General features: G+C 42.5%; 1 protein-coding gene across 2 annotated transcripts in view; it reads left to right on the plus strand.

Annotated features, from left to right (window-relative positions):
* GNA12 (G protein subunit alpha 12) overlaps positions 1 to 7,199 on the plus strand; it is a 34,301-nt gene extending 27,102 nt beyond the window's left edge. Inside the window, exons 3-4 of one of the 2 annotated variants that reach the window (XM_062504013.1) lie at positions 5,591 to 5,641; positions 6,630 to 7,199. In XM_062504013.1, coding sequence (XP_062359997.1) covers positions 5,591 to 5,641; positions 6,630 to 7,199 — 621 coding nt within the window. The remainder of the gene's footprint in view (positions 1 to 5,590; positions 5,642 to 6,629) is intronic. The other variant, XM_062504014.1, reaches the window with a different exon arrangement.
* The last annotated feature ends 10,510 nt before the right edge of the window (positions 7,200 to 17,709 follow it).

The raw sequence follows: 17,709 nt of genomic DNA on the forward strand, positions 1-17,709 counted from the left end.
GCAGTCAAGAGGTGATTGACATCCCGGGAAACTTGGAAAAAAGGAGATCTCAGGGTTTGCAAACAAAGATTTTGCTTGCAGGTTTGCTTTTTGTCTGTATGTGTCTCAAGCAGCCCTCATGGAATGGTTCCTTAGATAAAGGTCAGCTTTGGATGAAACTGTGTCAATGCTTTAAGTCCATCCCATTTCTGTATCCAGGATCTCAGCTGGGAGATTCCCAAACATCTTTCTAGGGTCTCCTGGATTTCTTGTGTGTTTCTCACCCCTGCTGCTGAATGTTTTACAGCTCCTGAGCAGAGAGTGGGTGACCAACGCCAAGGTTTTATCTGGACCAGTGTTCTCTCACCTTGCAGATTCTGCTGAGCAGTTTGTGGCAATTATTTGCAGTATCTGTTTCTCTGGGTGTTTTGCTGTAGTGTGGGAATTCTGTTAGGTCTGTATTCTGTGTTTCTGTTTGATCTGTATTAGATGCTTCCTTGAAGTACAACATTTCCTTCCTCTGTGGTTTAATCCATCATCTGAAACAAGCTAAGACTGACAGGTCTGCCTTAAGTTGTGCACTCTAAATTTAGCTGCCAGAGACAGAATGATCAGGAAGGGCTGAATTAATATTATGTCAAAAAGGCCTTGGGACAAGGAAAGGAAAAAAGCCAATTTGGAACAGAGGGTCCCCTTTCAAGTCTTTTAGTTCAGAGCAGAATTTAGAGGAACTACTTTTCAGCAGGAAAAGTTTGAAATGAGCCAGTGTTTTAGGGAACTGGACAATGGGATTTTTCACTGTCCTTTATGATCTGACCAAGGCTTGCTGTGAGTAACTGAGGGTTACAGTGACAGGTTGATAAATTCTGGCCTTCCAAAATCTGTCTGCTGAGTTTCTGGGGGTATTTTAAAGTAATCTGCATATGATTGCTGTGCATTTATTTTCGTGCAATAAATACTTCTTGGGAACTCTGCCCAAAATGAGGCTATCAATGGCAGAGGAAGTGATGCCAGCTTAGTTATAATATTTCTGTATTGAGATTTCCTATGTGCTCTGAATGTAGCCTGAAGGAACAAGGATGTTGAATTCAATCAGTTATTTCATGATGACTTATTTGAAGCTCATGTTAAGATGGCATTCACATAGTACAAAGTATGTAGATCAAAAATTTCTTTATTTCATTACTTTCGTCCCGTGGGAATGCTATGGTCAAAATAATCTAGGATATAAAAAGAGTTTTAAGAGGACTATTTCAGGAAGCAGGAGTATATGTTTACATTTTGACTTTCCTCCCTTTCTCCTCCACCAGTCAATTTTTAAACAAATTGTATTATTTTCTCTGGTTTCACCAAACTTTATACTGCAGATAGGCCAGTTAAAAGAGTAACAATTAAAGAAAAAAAAATCCAACAGTGATACTGCATTGTGGGCTCATTTGAGGCCTTCTGTTTGTGTTTCTTGATTCCCCCAGTTCCCAGATGTGGAGTGACTCATCCTCCTGAACAATGGGAACAGCATCTCTTATTCCTTCTCTTGGTCCTAGTTGGCAGAAGAGTTACTCAGAGGGTCTGGATTGCAGAGGGAGGAGAGGTCAGCAGGGACAGAATGAGTCACCCCAGCTCTGTGTTCACTCTTGTGTGGGGAGCAAGGAGTGGAACACGAATGGGCACTGCTGTACTCTGGGGCACTAAAAAAGGACCATCTGAGCTAGGTAAAATTCATAACTCAGAGGTCACTGTTCCCTCCCCACAGCTGTCCTGTAAAACGCTCCTGCCTCCATGCAGGAGGCACCACTGAAACATCTTGATTTATTATCAAGAAGAATGAAAAGCCATGAAAATAAGGAACTGGTTTGTACCTTTCGAATGTGAAATGTGCTAATAGAGCATTAGTTAAAAATAAAATAATTAAGAAATGTCAGTGTGTAAATGCTTCACTGTCAGACTCTGCTGGCACTGTAACAGAACGGGGCTTCCTATCTTAGTATTGTTCTGGTAGAAATTAAGTAGTCTTTCATATTTTAAGAGCATTATTTATTAATATAATTAGAATATTTTTGCAGGAAATAGTGTGCTATTGGGACAATGCAAGATATGAGTCTTTTAAAATCTGAGAGGCAGAAGCTCAACAACCTTCTACGAATGTAATTGATCTGAGAAAGTTTCTGGAGCTGCCACAGTTTTTCTTGCAACATCAGCCTGTAAAAGATCTGATCTGGGTCTTTTTTGTTTGTTTTTAAAGTGAACGCACCATGATGTGATTATATTTGGGTAGTTACACATAGTATAAATACTCATAGAGAGTATAAATATACAGATATTATAAATAACTTCGGCTTTCATTTCTACGTCGCAAGCATAGCTTAAAATAGATTGTGATGTTAAAATAACCTTTTTTCCAATAGAACCATTAAAATACTGAAATTGAAGTCATCAATCTGCATAAAGATATTTTTAGTATCTGATGAATCAACTGCAAATATTTGCTGACACTTTTATAGGAAGTTATGATCATGGACCTGAAATAACTGGCTAAGATCTGGAGGAGGAGAGCACTTGAAGTGTTAAGCCAGCTTTGAATGGAGCTGAATGGCCAGATGGGTATTGGAGAAACATTAAATATTTGCACTGAAAAGACCAAACCAGCTACTTTATGGCCAGTGTCTTGAAGAAAAAAAAAATAATTCAACACAAAAGGAGCAGCTGATACTTTATTTTGATAATTATTTGCTTTGAATGGAAAATCTATTTTTATTTAGAAACCATGTGTATATTTTTATATGCATACGTTTATATACATAAGTATTTGTTTGTATGCATGTATAATACCCAAAGCATGAAACAGCTTTTTATAAATAATTTATTCATGGAATTCAGAAATCCATTGACATGCAGCTTGATATAAAACTCAATAAATTTAACTTCTAGATCTAATTAGTATTGCTGTCTATTTTCTCTGAATGACTAGAAAAAATGCATAGAGGAAGGAATGTTCAGTTAGCATAATTGTTCTAATTAAAAACACTAATGGCAAGCAGTTGTGAAACCTGCAGTTTCCATATTTTTCTCATTCAGTAGGTTGTGTTGCTCATCAAGTCAGTTAATGTCCAGTCCATGTGTGTGCTGCTGGCTGGAGGAACTGAATGTGCTTCCCAGAACATCCCAGTTTGCTGTAAATCTGACTAAAGTGTAGAACAAGGTTATTCCAGAAGTCTTTGGAGCAGGAGCTGAGTCCACACTTCCTTAAAACTTAATACAGTAATCATTAATCAGGGAATCGTTAAAGCAGGAGATTTTGAGTGTGTGCACTGGGTTTGGGGTTATTACCCTGGAAGGATTTTGGTAGGTGTTTTTCCTCCCTTCATGTTTGTGTGCTTTAATGTTTTGAGGGTTTTTAAACGTCAAGCCCTCTGGAGCTTGTTGAGGATTTGTTGTTTAGGCTGGAAACAGATATTTTGACTTAAGTCCTGGATGCCTTTGGATTCTGTGGCAGAAGAGAATATTCAGATTCCTTCAGATCTCTGTCAGACCATGCATATGGTGCTCACACCTGTTCCAGCCACCTGACGTGGTTACCCAGCTCTCCCAGAGCTTTGCCATTGCTGCTTAAAATTGCCCTGAACAAATTACATGGCTTAATTGCAATGCTAATTAAGAGCTGGGTAAGAATCTAGAGAAGTTGGTTTTCCCTAAAGGACTGCAGACATGAACCAGTATTTTTTCCTTTAATCAGGTAATATTCTTACCTCCCTATCAATGTGCAGAATGTCAGAGTGATGGATGTGTGAGGTGGGAATTAGGGGAGGCAGAAGCTGTAAATCAGATGATCCTGCCTGTGTGTCCCTGCATTTCACAGACAAATGGCTGTTCTCTGCTTCAGCGTGGGATGGTGGATGGACAGGCAGAGACTCTTAAAGAAACTGGGTAGAAAATTGGAAAAATCTCCATCAGATATGGTCCCTTTGCAGTAATTTTGCACATCTGAAGGCACTGTGTGGGACAGAGTACAACAGATAGAGAAGGGGTTTTTTGCAGCTTCAGTGTTTCTTTTCTTTCTGGGCACTCCCATCTCCTGAACATGACTAATACTGTACAGGAAGCCCTTTTCTCTTATTCATGCAGTCTGTGATATCTCTTCTGATCCACAGAGTGCCAAAAAATACAGGAAATTACTTTCACCTTATGAAAATTCATGATTGTAAGGAAGCTCTTAGAGCAATTGTTTTTTGGAAACTTCCCCTCTCCCCCCCCAAAAAAAGAAGTGTTTTTTTTATGCTAGCAATCCACTGTAAATCTTTTGTTGATACACTGTAGTCTTCTGTAAATCCGTGTGTTCTCTCTTCTTCGTGAAAAGACACTTCCAGTTTTAAATGCTAGGCAATGATAAGCTCCAGCTCCTTTTGTGTGTGCCTTATGCTGGGAGCATGTACTTGTCCTGCACTGAATCCTCTGATCTCCAATGTGATTCCTCACAATGAACTGTTGTGTTCATCTGGTTAGAGTTGTACTGGGGACAATAATCCTGCTCTGCTGTCTCAGGCCTATGAGGATGTGTGGTTTGAGAATTTATATTGCAGCTGGAGTCCAGGGTAGTATTTGGAGGAAGCTCGATTCTGAATTAGTGACTTGGTGAGGGAACCTACTCGTTTGGTCATGAGTGCCAGCCCTGCTCTGTGATAAAGAATGGGTTTTCCTGCCTAAAATCATTAAAAGGCAGCAGGATTTTCCACTTTATTGTTCTCATGGCATGGCTGCAACTACAAGACACATTCTGAACAATAAAGAAGGCTTACTGAATTACCCCTTCATGAAGGGAAGTATTTGCAGGAGAGTTTCACTCCAGAGTAGTCTGTAGTCTGCATACAGTAGTCTGTACCTGCATATTGTGACTTTGTGACAATATTGTGACTTCTTTAAAAGTCCCTGCAGGGCTTCTTGTCCCAACTTAGTGCAAAGAAGCCCTTGATTTGAGTGGGACACACAGGTGAGCTTGTTTGATAAGAGACCAAATCCTCTTTACACAGGAGTAAATTTTCACACAAGATTACATTTTCCTTGTAAACATTCCTATTTTCTTCTCAATATAACTGCTGAAGGACTTTGTACAAGATGAGCAAATCTACTATTAAAAGTCTTGAGTCCAGAAGGGAAGCTATCTGTAGAAGAGCAAGTCCTTGAAAATGTTCCTTTTTTGTTTGTGACAAGCAAGTCCAGCTTAAATCATCATAAATTGTGGGGGACTTAAAACTTGCACTTTTCTAAAGATATGCCAGCCAGTCTAGGATATACTTTTGTTCACTGTTACGAATTTTAAACAAAATACACTGGTTTCTTATAAATGTGTGTCATTTTTTACACCCACTCAGTCAGTGTCAAGTTAACTGCATTTGTCTTATAAGAGGAAAAAAGCCAAATTCTTTAAGTAAAATAACTGATTTTAATAACACTTTTATTGTAGAGATGTACTGGATATATCTGAGCACTTGTTCAAATCTCTTCTCAACTTGACCTGGTGATATTGCTGTGTTAGACCTCAGTGCATGTTGGGAAGAAGGTTGGATTTGCTGTCCTAGAAACAAGCTCAGTTCCCCATGTCTTTCCTCTTCCACAGGGTGAATCAGTGAAATACTTCCTGGATAACCTGGATCGGATTGGTCAACTGGTAAGAAACCTTCTCCTTCTGAACCAGACAGCTCCAAGAGACAAGGAAGGCCTGAGTGTGCTGTGATTCATGGGGTTTGGTTAGGTTTTTTGGTTGGTTTATTAAATAATAATGCATTCAATGATTTCAGTGTTCTTTCTCTAGAAATAGTAAACTCCAGCTTTCTGAAACGGAAGCTTAGCATTTGTTTAATCTTTTATGACAGACAACAAATGGGAATTGTATTTGTGCACATATTTTATCAGCCCTTCTGTGCAGTCTCTGGATCTCATTCACCTTTCCTGATGATCGGACGGCTGATGCTACTTAAGGTAGCAGAATGAAACTTTAGTAAAATAAAAACCATTCCTAGTACTTGAAGGATTCAAAATCTGTAATGAAATCATCTGTCAGGAAACTTGGAGGAGAAAAAAGAGAGATGATTTTCCTAGACAGTAACAGTGATAAGGTTCCGAAGAACAAATTTTTCCACAGTGGTAGATTGGGCCACAGCTTGTGGTAGGATCTCTTGCTGTGCTTGCTGGTCATAAAGTGTGAATGTGGAAGAAGAATTTCCACTAAAGCTTTCAAGATGATCATTGTAAGAGTAATGAACCGTGGAAAGGCTAGTTTTCAAAAATATGAAAACCTTTCAGTGATTACTTGATTCGCTTTATTGAACACTACCTAAGTGGCAAGTAACACTGTAGCTAAAAGTTTCATAATGAAAAAATACATTTCAGCCTTAAACAAAGAGGCTTGAAGGATGAAAGTGTGAAGAATTAATTAGTCCCTTATTTTTGTTCTCATATGTCTCAGGATCTTCTGTAGCTGTTTACCAAAGTGTTGCGCTAAATGGTCAACAGTGTTTTAAAGCTGAGTATTCGTTCTCCATCTGATAATTTTTAAATTTACAAGCAGCTCCTGGTGATTTTACCTATTCCTTCAGTATTCAGGCATTAAAATTTTTGAAGAACGTTTTTTGACACTTCTCTCCTTTCTTTTGCAGAACTATTTCCCCAGCAAACAAGATATTTTGCTGGCCAGAAAAGCCACAAAGGGGATAGTAGAGCACGATTTCATAATTAAAAAAATTCCTTTCAAGATGGTGGATGTAGGGGGACAGAGATCTCAGCGTCAAAAATGGTTCCAGTGCTTTGATGGAATAACTTCAATTTTGTTCATGGTCTCCTCCAGTGAATACGACCAGGTCCTCATGGAAGACAGGCGCACAAACAGACTCGTGGAGTCCATGAATATCTTTGAGACAATAGTCAATAACAAGCTTTTCTTTAACGTTTCCATTATCCTATTCCTCAACAAGATGGATCTTCTCGTGGAGAAGGTAAAGACTGTCAGCATTAAGAAGTATTTCTCGGACTTCAAGGGCGACCCTCACCGTCTGGAGGACGTGCAGCGTTACCTGGTGCAGTGCTTCGACAGGAAGAGGCGGAACCGCAGCAAGCCCCTCTTCCACCACTTCACCACGGCCATCGACACGGAGAACATCCGCTTCGTGTTCCACGCCGTCAAGGACACCATCCTGCAGGAGAACCTCAAGGATATCATGCTTCAGTGAAGGAGAGCAGCCCCTGCTCTGCTGAAATTTCGCTGGAGGGTTCCATCGAAGTTTTTATCCTTTCTTTATGGCCCTTGCGTGCGGCGTAGGACCCATGCGAATTCCTTGGCTCAGGAATGCTGTACACTAGCCAGTCCAAACAGAGGAGCTATAGGCCGGAGGAGTCATGTTGATGTTAGCTACTGAAATCATTTGGACTAAAACACTACTGAAACCTGGCCGTGGTAGGTTCTGTAGCGAGTTTGGAACGCTGAATGACACAACCACCGTCTGCCTTCTTCGAGAACAGAAATCTCTGACCAACCATGGATGGAAGACACGTTCCGAACGAATGCGCTCATTTTTCAGAGACACTAATTGTACAAACTGCCTTTTTTTTGTAGTTTGGAGGTGCTGAATCGATCAAACTAATCTAAACATGATGAGATTGGCAGCTCTATTGGAGAATGTTAATGGAAGTTCCATTCTTAACCCTTAGGAATATAACCAGGTCTTGTGTGTGTGCAGCTTTGCTGAGGGTCTAGAATCCACCTCCCAAGGTTGATGCACAGCTCTTGTCTGAAGGTTTTGCATGAGTCTCCTGAGGCAGAAGTCTAAAACTGTGTAAGGAGCCTCGTGTTAGAGTAAATGGGATGGGGACTTAAGGCCTCGCTGAGATGGAGAAGGGTTTATTTTGCACTATGTGTGGAGGATGTTACATCATGGGAAAACTGATGCAGTTTTTTCTTTCCTTGGTGCAACAGCCTGTGCTGGAGCACCCAGCCTTGTATCTGCACAGTGGGTGCTCGAGGGAGATGTGCTCCATGGCCAGCCAGCACTGTCACACCCACAGTGGGCAGCATTTGTGAAGGTTCGGTATCTCACGTGACAGGGCTTCATCTGTACTCAAGTTTGGAAGTTGATTAAACTCTTTAAGCAAAGGTTTTGGTAGCACAGCAGCTGCTTGATTAGTTCCCAACAGCTGACCTTGTAGGAAGACTGAACACCCTGGAGATCCCAGCTTTCCAGCTGCACTGATGTATTTGGACAGCAAAACCTTGCTGTAAAATCAGCCTTTAATCTGTGTGTTAGTGGGATCTTTAGCCTATAGTGGTGCACATGGAACTCGGAGCACAGTCAGGTTTGGAGTCGCCCCTTTTGGGCAGTGGTTTGTGTGTAAAATGGCAAGAGGCTTTGAATAGTTTGGTTGTGAACTCCGAATTCCCTTGTGCTCTCAATCTCTGCCAGGTGCCTTTTCTGTGTACAGACATTGAATCTTTTCTACTGCAGTGGGGTACATGGACATACCGAAGATAATGGAGTGCTATCCTTTAGGTAACTCAAACATTGTTTACTGTGCAATTTTTGTCATAGTTTTTATCCAAGAATAAAACCTGAAGGGCTGTTTGTACCCATAAAAAGTCAGCAAATTCCCTGGAGTTCTTATCCCCTTTGAGCCTGCAATGGCATGTCAAAACAAGCTAAGTTTTACTTCAGCTGGTAATCCCATGGGAAATGTGGTCAAAGAAAAGTCCTGTTCTGTTGTCCTTTCATGTTAATTTGGATAAAATCTGGAATCTTTCTTCCCCTCTGAAGCTTGCAGATGTTCATATCAGTATTTTTTTTGTGTAGCTTCCTGATGCAGCAGCCTCCTGGCTTTCTTTTATGCAGGCTCCAGAGTGGAAAAGCTGTGGCTGTTTCAGTGCCTGTAACAGGCACAGGAGTGAGGTGAGAAGCAACTGAGAAGTTGCAGATGGGAAAATCTAACTTAAATTTCAGCAAACTTAAGCAGGAATTAACTTCCTTGTAACAAGTCTTATTTTGCCAGGACCAACTCTGTCTTTTAAATATTTATTAATTTTTAGCCTTGAAGGGGAAGAATGTTATGTGACTAATATTCAGATGGGGGGAAAATCTTAAGGTTATTACATTTGAAAAGGAAAATCTTTCACCAGGGTGTGATGCAAACCAGTTTACTCATCACATAAGGTTGGTTTCTCTGAGCCCATTTGTTTGGCTGAAGACTAGGACTGCTTTCAAAGCTTTCAGATGTTTTCTGAGTTCTTGGTGGTGGTTTCCACTTCACACAAGATGCTAGGAAAGAGGATGCAGTTGTGGGCTCACCTGACTTCTAGGTTGACTTTACTTTAGTTCTTAGTTTGCTGTGAGCTTTATTCTTTCACTGAATTTTCCAGATGAGTTAATATTATACCTATTTTCTCAAATTAGTTGAACATTCCCTTTCAACTGTAATTTTTCTCAATAATTACCTCAGTTTGGTGTCTGAATCTACTGTAGTTTTACCTGGGAGGCATAGCATGGAATTTCCTGTTCTGTTTTTCTCTTGACACTCATCCATGGGTTTGTATCCTTAGTCACCTTATGGATTTACCCTCAACAGAGCTAATGATGCAACTTATATTTTAAGTAACTTAAAATCTGCACCTGGAAAATAAACAGCATGAGAGATCTCACACTGAGCTCTTGAGCTGCCCTTTTTTTTTTTTTTTTTTTTTTGTATGCTATGGCAGTTTTGCACACTAAGTCAGTTTTAGGGAACCAGTTTGCCCACTTTGGGCCCATTATTGCCTTTCTTATTTTAATTGATGAAATGGGCCTGAGTGGGGCTGCAGGTGAAAATCAGTGACTTGCTTCTGTGGGCTCAGAGTTCTGTCAGGTTTGGTTAGTGATGGATCACACACCAGGAATCCCAGGTCAGGAAACTGTCCTTGCAAAAGTCAAGAACTTCCCAGGTTTGCAGGGGAGCTGGCCTTGTGAGTAAAAAAGGTTGCGGGGGTCTTTTTTAAGTGTCAGTTTTCTCTGCAAAATACTCTTCTTGCCACAATTGAGGGGGCTTGGGGGTTTTTTCCAAGGTAAGTTGTATAATAAAGCCAAAAAATCATATTGTGGTAAATTAGTGAATTACTGAAGCAAAGCTTAGGTAGATGAGGTTGTTCACACATCTCAGGACAGGCCTGGTCGGTTGCTTAGTCCTTTCACCAGAAACAAATAGAAAACTTTATTTTAAGTGACATCCTGGAGAACTTTGCAGGTAAACACAGCTGGAGAGAACATCTTTTTTTGTTAGTTTTATAGGCTTATTGTTCATTTGGCTGGTCAGGAAATGGGTCACAGGCAGGATGATCATCAGATGGAGACCTTGAACAAGTGTTTTTTTTTTTTAAAAAAAAAAGAAAAAAGCAGCTTTTTGCTGTCCCTCCTCTGGGGTCAGTGACAGGGTGTTGCAGAGAGGTTGTCTCTCCCGAGGACAAAGAGAGGAAGCTCTTGCAGCCTGTGCTTGGGGCAGAGGCTTATGTAATCCTGGAGTTGGAGTAGAAGAACTAAATGGGAGTCATTTATCCAACACTACTTTGTGTTTGTGGTCCTCAAAGCAAGTGTGAAGCTAATAGAGCATGTCAGTACCACTCCTGCAGATTGCAGTGCTGTAAGGCTCTGAACAATCCTTAGATCCATTGCAAGGTGACTTGGTGGAGTTAAAAAGGAAGAGTGGTTTTCTGGAAGTGACATATTCAGTAGGCACTTGTCACTTTGAAAGAATGAAACAGTTCTTAATGTTGAAAATTAGCTAATGGTGGTTATGGAATTGAAATTACTGGCCACTCAGTTTTACAATGCAAAAATGCTTTCAGTTTCATGCAGAGAGTGGATCTTATTAAATATGGTAGCGTAGATTATTTGACTTACTAACTTGATAATATATTTATATTTTTCAATTGCTGCTGTGTAATACCTAGAACTAGGCATGTTACAAGAATGAAGCTCCTGAAGATGACCATTCCCAGGCCTTCTGAGGCAGGTAAAGCTGAGCTGCAGCCAAGCAGGCAGAGTAGAGAAAATAATGGCAAATAAACCGTAGGGAAGTGGAGTAGGAAGAGCTCATTTCTACCTGGCACTGGAGACAAAAATATAATTCCCCCAGGACAGCTAAAGTGGCATTTGGTGTGAAAAGTGGTGCATTTGGAGTGTGTCCCTCCCATCCCCATGGCCTTATTCCCTCTGGGATTCACCCATCCTGGTTACTGCGATCTGCAGAGAAATGTAGAATTAAAGCAGTTAGAAGAACAGACGTGGTACCACTGAAGAAACCAGCAGCTTTCTTTAGTGACAGACAGCTGCCTTCCACAGAACAGCATTTTAGAAAACAGGTCCTCTGCTGCCTTTAGATGGCTGTCTTTGTATTAACTATGTTTTAACTTATATTAACTTATGTTTTGGAGTCTTTTCTATGTGTGTACTTCTTTATTTCTGGGGGGAAAATCCTTCTGTGCATGGGCCTAGAGGATTTCTCAAAAAAGGCCCCTCTGATTTTCAAGCAGTGAGTTTTGACACCTGACTTAGCTTGGCTTCTATCACCAAATTTTCAGGAGTACCTGCTGCATTGATGGATGATTTGATGTGTGCCAGCTTGAGAGACAAACACGATATGCAACAACACCTCCACACAGTGCAGTTTGTATGTAAACCAAACACTGATCTCATGGTGAGAACTGTAAGTTTAGCAGTACCCTCTTTTCTGTATTCTCTTTCTAGTGTAAAATCACGTGGTGTAGTCAGGGGTTGAATATAGCACTGCCAACTCTTTACCTCATACTCTGTAATTCTGTAACACAAAGTGGTGGGTGGGGTGTTTCAGTAGCAGCTATAAAACATCTGTGCCTACTTTTGTAAATGAGCTTTTAACAGTTTTTTAGGGAGCATCCATTATGGATCAGGAAGACTGGCGTGGTCTGGGCCAGACTTGGCCTGAATTAATGCTGACTCCACACAGTTCTAGGTGAGGACTGTCTAGCCTAGTGAGGGATAATTGGTAATGCAAGACCTAGTGCTTTTTAATAATACCTGTTTTGTAATTCACTGCGGTGATCTCTGCTTTGTGCTGTGATGTGGGCACTTCTTTGTTTTAACACTAATCTTTTTTTACATAGATGGAAATGAGTAAGGCCAGGAGATTTGGAGCTGAAACTGCCTCTCTGCTGACCAGGTGATGCTGCCTCTTTGCTCATCTTGGTGGTTGGGCAGTTCAGCTCGATTCTTGACGTTTTTATCTTTCTAATGGCATTTGGAAAGCAGTGTTGAAGTTTGTCTGTGTGTTGATATGCTTGTGTTCTTGCTGGGTGGGGAGTGTGGAGGTTCTAGATTGTCAGTGCTGGTGGGTCTGTGCCTGGCTTGAGGGGCTGTCTCATCCCAGCTCTGTGACTGAAGGTCGTATCTTCTGTCTGGTGTGAAAATAGTCAGAGGGGGAAAAATGAGCAGCACTGACTTCCAAGGTGGGCATTCTGGTTAAAAAAAAAAAAAAAAAAAAAAAAAAGAAAATAGCCAAAGTATGTTGGAGGGGAGCAGGAGAGGGGAGCTAGTTTCTAAACAGATCCCAAAAGCTGATGGTGCTTGAAGAGTGTATTGAAGTGAAATGCCATCTGCACTGGCCCAAAAAGCTTTGGGTGACTCCAGAGAGCCATTGGCTGTGAATTAGGAGCAGCAGGCTGGCAGTGCTGGCCCTGCCATTGGAAATCTCTCTATTCATATGTTCATCACTGGCTGCTATAACTCAGTTTTGATACAATACAGTGTGCAGATCTCTGGCCACACAGTGCATCTTACTCCTTCCTGACAGCTGCTTAAACTTTCTTCAGCATACCAGAGCACAAGAAGGTAAGAGGCTGTTTCCATTCTTTGAATAAAAACTACAACTGATGGAGAGCAACATTTTTTAATAAGTAGGGCCTGAGAGAACATCTTTTGAGGGAAGTGACAGGTTTTGAGTAGCACAACTTCTCTGCTATTACTTCCCATTGATCTCTTCTGCAGGTGGTAGGGCACAAAGGCTGAGAGGAGATAGGGAACAGGGGGATGTGGAGGAGAAAGGATCTGTTGGAAGCTCAAGAGATTTGGGAAGGTGGTTGATGGACATAGGTTTGGAGAGGTGTGTTCAGAGTCCCATTTGCATTGAAGCCATTAACCCTCTGTAGGATAGGGAGTGTTCCTCCAGGTTGTGTTGTCTGGAATGTGGAATGGGCTTGAATTGATGATTAAAAAGCATTTTTGGAGACTCCACTGAACAACAGTGCTGGTGTTTCTTGCTCTAGTGAGGAGCTGTCTTGTTTGTGAAATCAAAATGTACAGAAGCAAACTGACAAAACACCAGGTTGTCTGTGACATGACCACATAGCTTAGGAAGCCAAGTGATGTTATCTTTTATTCTGCAATGTACTTGCTCTCTGGTGCCTATGCATTAACACACATACTATGCAATATCAGTCTTTTTTTAAACCAGTTCACTACATTGGGCAAGAAAGGCCTGAGTTTAGCCTTAATTTTCTTAACAATTCACAGGAACATACTTTAAAAACAGTTACAAACTAAAAGAAGGTGGAAAATGCATAAAGTAAAAGCACAGTCCCAGACTGCTCACATAAGTGTCTTTCTAGCACCAAAACAGCATCCGTGATAGAAGCAGCTACTTGCTGTAATAGTTTCAACTTATGAAAACTGTGTACTAGATAAAATTATATTGTGATGTGTAAAAAGTGTATTTTATAGCTTTGGTGACTTAGTTTACTGTTTTGTATATATGAATTTTATAAATCTATTAAAACTTGACTTGTTATACTGTTCTTTATGCGTTTTATCTTTCAACAGAGTTTAGGGTGACTTTTTTCCTTTATTAATTTTTTTTCTGTGAGAGAGTTTTTGAACAAACAGCAGCATGAACTGTATGTAAGTGCAGCTGTCATGCCATGAAATCACAGTCTGTAACCTTCAGGTATCTCCCACTCTTCCAGTCCTCGTTGGAATCATTCTACCCGAGTGTGTCCAGGAGCTCAGGCTGGTGACACATTAACCTGTGTGAAACTTGAACTCCTTCATCTGTGGCATTCTCTGGGCTGACTGAGGCATTAGCACTGATGGGAAGTGGGAGGGGAGCCACAGCTGGGGTTTGCTTCTGCATTTTGAGCTCAGCAAGGGAAGATAACTGGGCCTGTTGAGATGGGAGCACATGGTGGGGATTCCTCGGTGCTGTGTAGGCTCTGATAATAAATATCCATGGGGACTGTGCCTGCTGCTTTCCCAGGGCCAGGACCCTGTCTGAGAGCAGAGCAGAACCTTTGGAGGGCTACCAGTGTCCCTGTCACACAGCATTGCCATCCTGTGGCAACCTGTGCTGCCAGAACTCGGGCTCCAGTCCTTGGGAATGCCATTAACCTTTCCTCACATTCCCTCACTTCTAAAGGTCACATCTGGCAGATTTTTGTGGCAAGTCTTTGTTGTTTTTTGCGTAAGCTATTAGTGCTAAGTCAGTTCCACTGGCAGTGCACAACTTGAGACAGGCACTTCATGGAGCATTTTTGGTCCTTTCTGCTAACAACTGGAAATGCAGCACTTCAGCTGCATCAAGTCTTTGGCTGACTGTCAATGACTGAGTTGCTGGGCTCTTTCAGGTGAGATTTATTGCCAGTGTTTAGCATCTCTGCTGAGCAGCAATTGCAAATTCAGTATGCTCTAGTAGAAGGTGCCTAGGTGTGATCACTATGATCTGAAAAGCTCTCAGCAGCAGCTCCAGGGGACCTCTTTGGTGAGCTCTGTGGAGCACAGTGGCCCTTTTGGGGCCCAGGTGTTCCTGTGAGGTGCCCTTTTCCTAACTCGGCTGTGTGGATGTTGCTCCGTAAGAGCAGAGCTGCAGCAGTTGGTTCTGCAGGTGGGTTTGTCTGTTCAGTGCCAGTGAGTGCTTGTGCCCCAGGGAGAGCCTAAACTCTATATATTATCTTGGAATTATCTTCCCAGGAGCAGCACAACTCCCTGTTCAGAACCAGAGTATCTCTTCTGTAATTTCAGTAATCCAACACTGAAGATAAAAGGGAGAACATGTCTGTTTCCCCAGGGAGAGGCTGCTCTAAAATGCAAAGTATAGCTTGTATTTTTGCTCGAATGTACAAGGTGTTAGGTTTGGGGAGGTTATAGTAATATTAAAGTATTTGTTATAACACTTTGAGGAGAGAAATTAAATAAATCCTTGTGGTTTCTAGCTCAAGCCTGGTATCTCATTATCCTTACAGACCTGGGAGGATAGTTTACTCAGTTACTAATCCCAGGTTTCTTGCCACTCTTCCCAAGACTGACTGGCATCTTGGGAAGCTGTGTGGTGTTAAGGCAGGAGGAGTTAATTAGGATGAGTGTTCAGGGATTTTTATCAAAAGTAGCTTTCCCTTAAATCCTCAATTTTGCACAGCAGAAGAAGACTTCAGTGAGAAGTACCATTTTTAGGGCAGAGAGGTGGTCACAGCCACTGTTAAATCACAAGTGCTGGATCATGCTAATGAAATGTCTGTGGAAGGTGCTGCTTTTTCCTCTCCCACACTTGCAAGCTGTCGTAGGCAATTGCACCCCTAACTAGTAAAGAGCGTGGGAGTTTTCTGTTGGGTTGGGTTTTTGTTTTTTTCCCCCCCTCTGGACAGTTGCTTTGTCTCCCCTCTCCCTTCAGCTACAGCAAGTCCTTGTTTTCAGAGTAAGAGTGGAATGTTCTGCCTGTTTATTCTTGGGAGAAGATATTTGTCTTTATGAGCTCGTAAAGCTATTAAAAGACTGTTTTTTACTATGTTCAGGATTAGACTTTAGAAGTTGCTTCAAAACAGCTGTTCTTGAGTTTAGGGCAGAAAGGCTGTGACTGAGCTGTTTTGGTGGTGCAGGGTGCTTCAGGTAGTCACAGGATGGTGTGGCCTGGGACATGCTCTGAGCCAGAGGAGTCTTAACATGGATCTGTGTTGGGCTTTAGGGGTTGTTACATGGAAACCAGCAGCAGCTGCAGGAAGGAGGTGCTGGTTCTGCTGGGGGATCTCCTGAAGGTGGGCCATGTGCAGGATTCATGGTCTGCCTGCCACCACAAGGCAGAGGAACACAAGCAGTGCCTTCCAGGGCTGCCAGCCAGAGCCCTGGGCGAGCTTGGGGTGGGCTGCTGGCACTGTGTCCCTCTGGGACCTGCTGTCCCTTCCCATCTGGGTGCCCTGTTCCTTCCCCTGCCATCTTCTGCCAAGTGCTCTCCAGGCTGTGTCTGAGGTGCTGCACAGGGAGCACCCAGGTCTCCTGCCACAGTGGAACTGTTCCTAGACTTTCTGTAACCAGCCCCAATCTTGGCTGCTGCATTGCAAGTGACTTCTGCATGTTGGATTTATATACAGAGCACCCTACTCCTTTTCTTGCTAATGGCTGATCCACAGCTTGACCTTCTGAAGTGACTCCTAATTATCTCGCCTGTATTTCTGTTTCACAGCTTCCTCAGCAGCTTATTAGCTGCAAGTTATGTTCCCACACGTTTCCAAGTAGAAGGATCTCCCCTGGAACCTGCTGCTTAAAATGCAGGAAATCTTATTGGGGGGCTTACCTTCAATTTGGCCTACTACTTATTCCTATATCAGCTGTTTTCTGCTCCCCTGCAACTCTGGTACACGCAGAGGAGTAGAAACCGTGCCTTTGTGCTTTAGTTCTGGTTGTAACCTCCGTTTTTGATGTAGCCTTGGCCAGTGCTTTTGTTCCTCTGTGACCCAGGATGCCTCCAGTCCTGTCCCCTGGTGTGGGCTGGGGCTAAGTGCCGCTCACAGACCCTGTGCTTAACCTGCTGCTGCAGCACTGGAAACCTTTGCTGGTGTGAAGAGGAGCCCCTCCACAGGAATGTCTTCACATGACCAAACCCTGCAGTGGAATATTGCAGGGATCTTCCAGCTCCTGAAGGATTCCCAAGTGTTTTCAGCCGTTTGCTGCCTCTCACCACAAAGCTTCCTCTTACCTGTGGGCACTGCTGATCTGCCCAGGTGAAGCTCTGAGCTGCCATCTCATTTATGTCTTACCTGGAGTACTTGTGGACAAGCTGAGCAGGTAAGTGGTGGTGCTGGCAGTGATGGTGTCAGAAACAGCCATCTGCAGTCACAAGAGCTCTTCAGCAGCAATTCTTGCTCACAGCAGCACTAAGGTAAGTGTCACAGGGAATCTCCCATCTGTGACTTGTGCCAGCCCTTCTGTGCCACCCCACTCCTATGTTGGCTCTGGAACTTTATGATGGAAAGCTGCCTCTGTTCCCTTAGGCAGGACTGTCATCCTGAGCCTCTTTCTGGAAAGTTTCTAAAGTTCAGCCTAACAACTCAGTACGGAATAAAGGCAGAGCAAACAAGGCTGAACAGAGAGTAATCTCTTGCTTAAAATAGTAAATGTGTTCAGGCAACAACTGAGCGAGTTGGGGGGCAGAACTCGGATTTGTAATTCAAGCAGGGTTTGTTAGGAAAGTCGCTGCTGCTGGGAAGAATGTCTTGGATAAGGACCCGTCTCCTTCGTGGCTGCCAGGAGAGGGCGGCAGCAGCGGCTCTGCCCCGCTCCAGGCGCGCAGCCTGGAAAATGTTTCCAGGAATTGCCGTCATCGGTCCCGAAGCCAAACTCCCTTTCTCTCCCGGTATGAATCATGCGGATGTGAAATGCTTGTGTTTCCGGAATGCAGCTGAATTTACTGCAAAACCATCTTTGCTACTCA

This window comes from Cinclus cinclus, chromosome 16, assembly GCF_963662255.1.
Source record: "Cinclus cinclus chromosome 16, bCinCin1.1, whole genome shotgun sequence".
Taxonomy (NCBI): domain Eukaryota; kingdom Metazoa; phylum Chordata; class Aves; order Passeriformes; family Cinclidae; genus Cinclus; species Cinclus cinclus.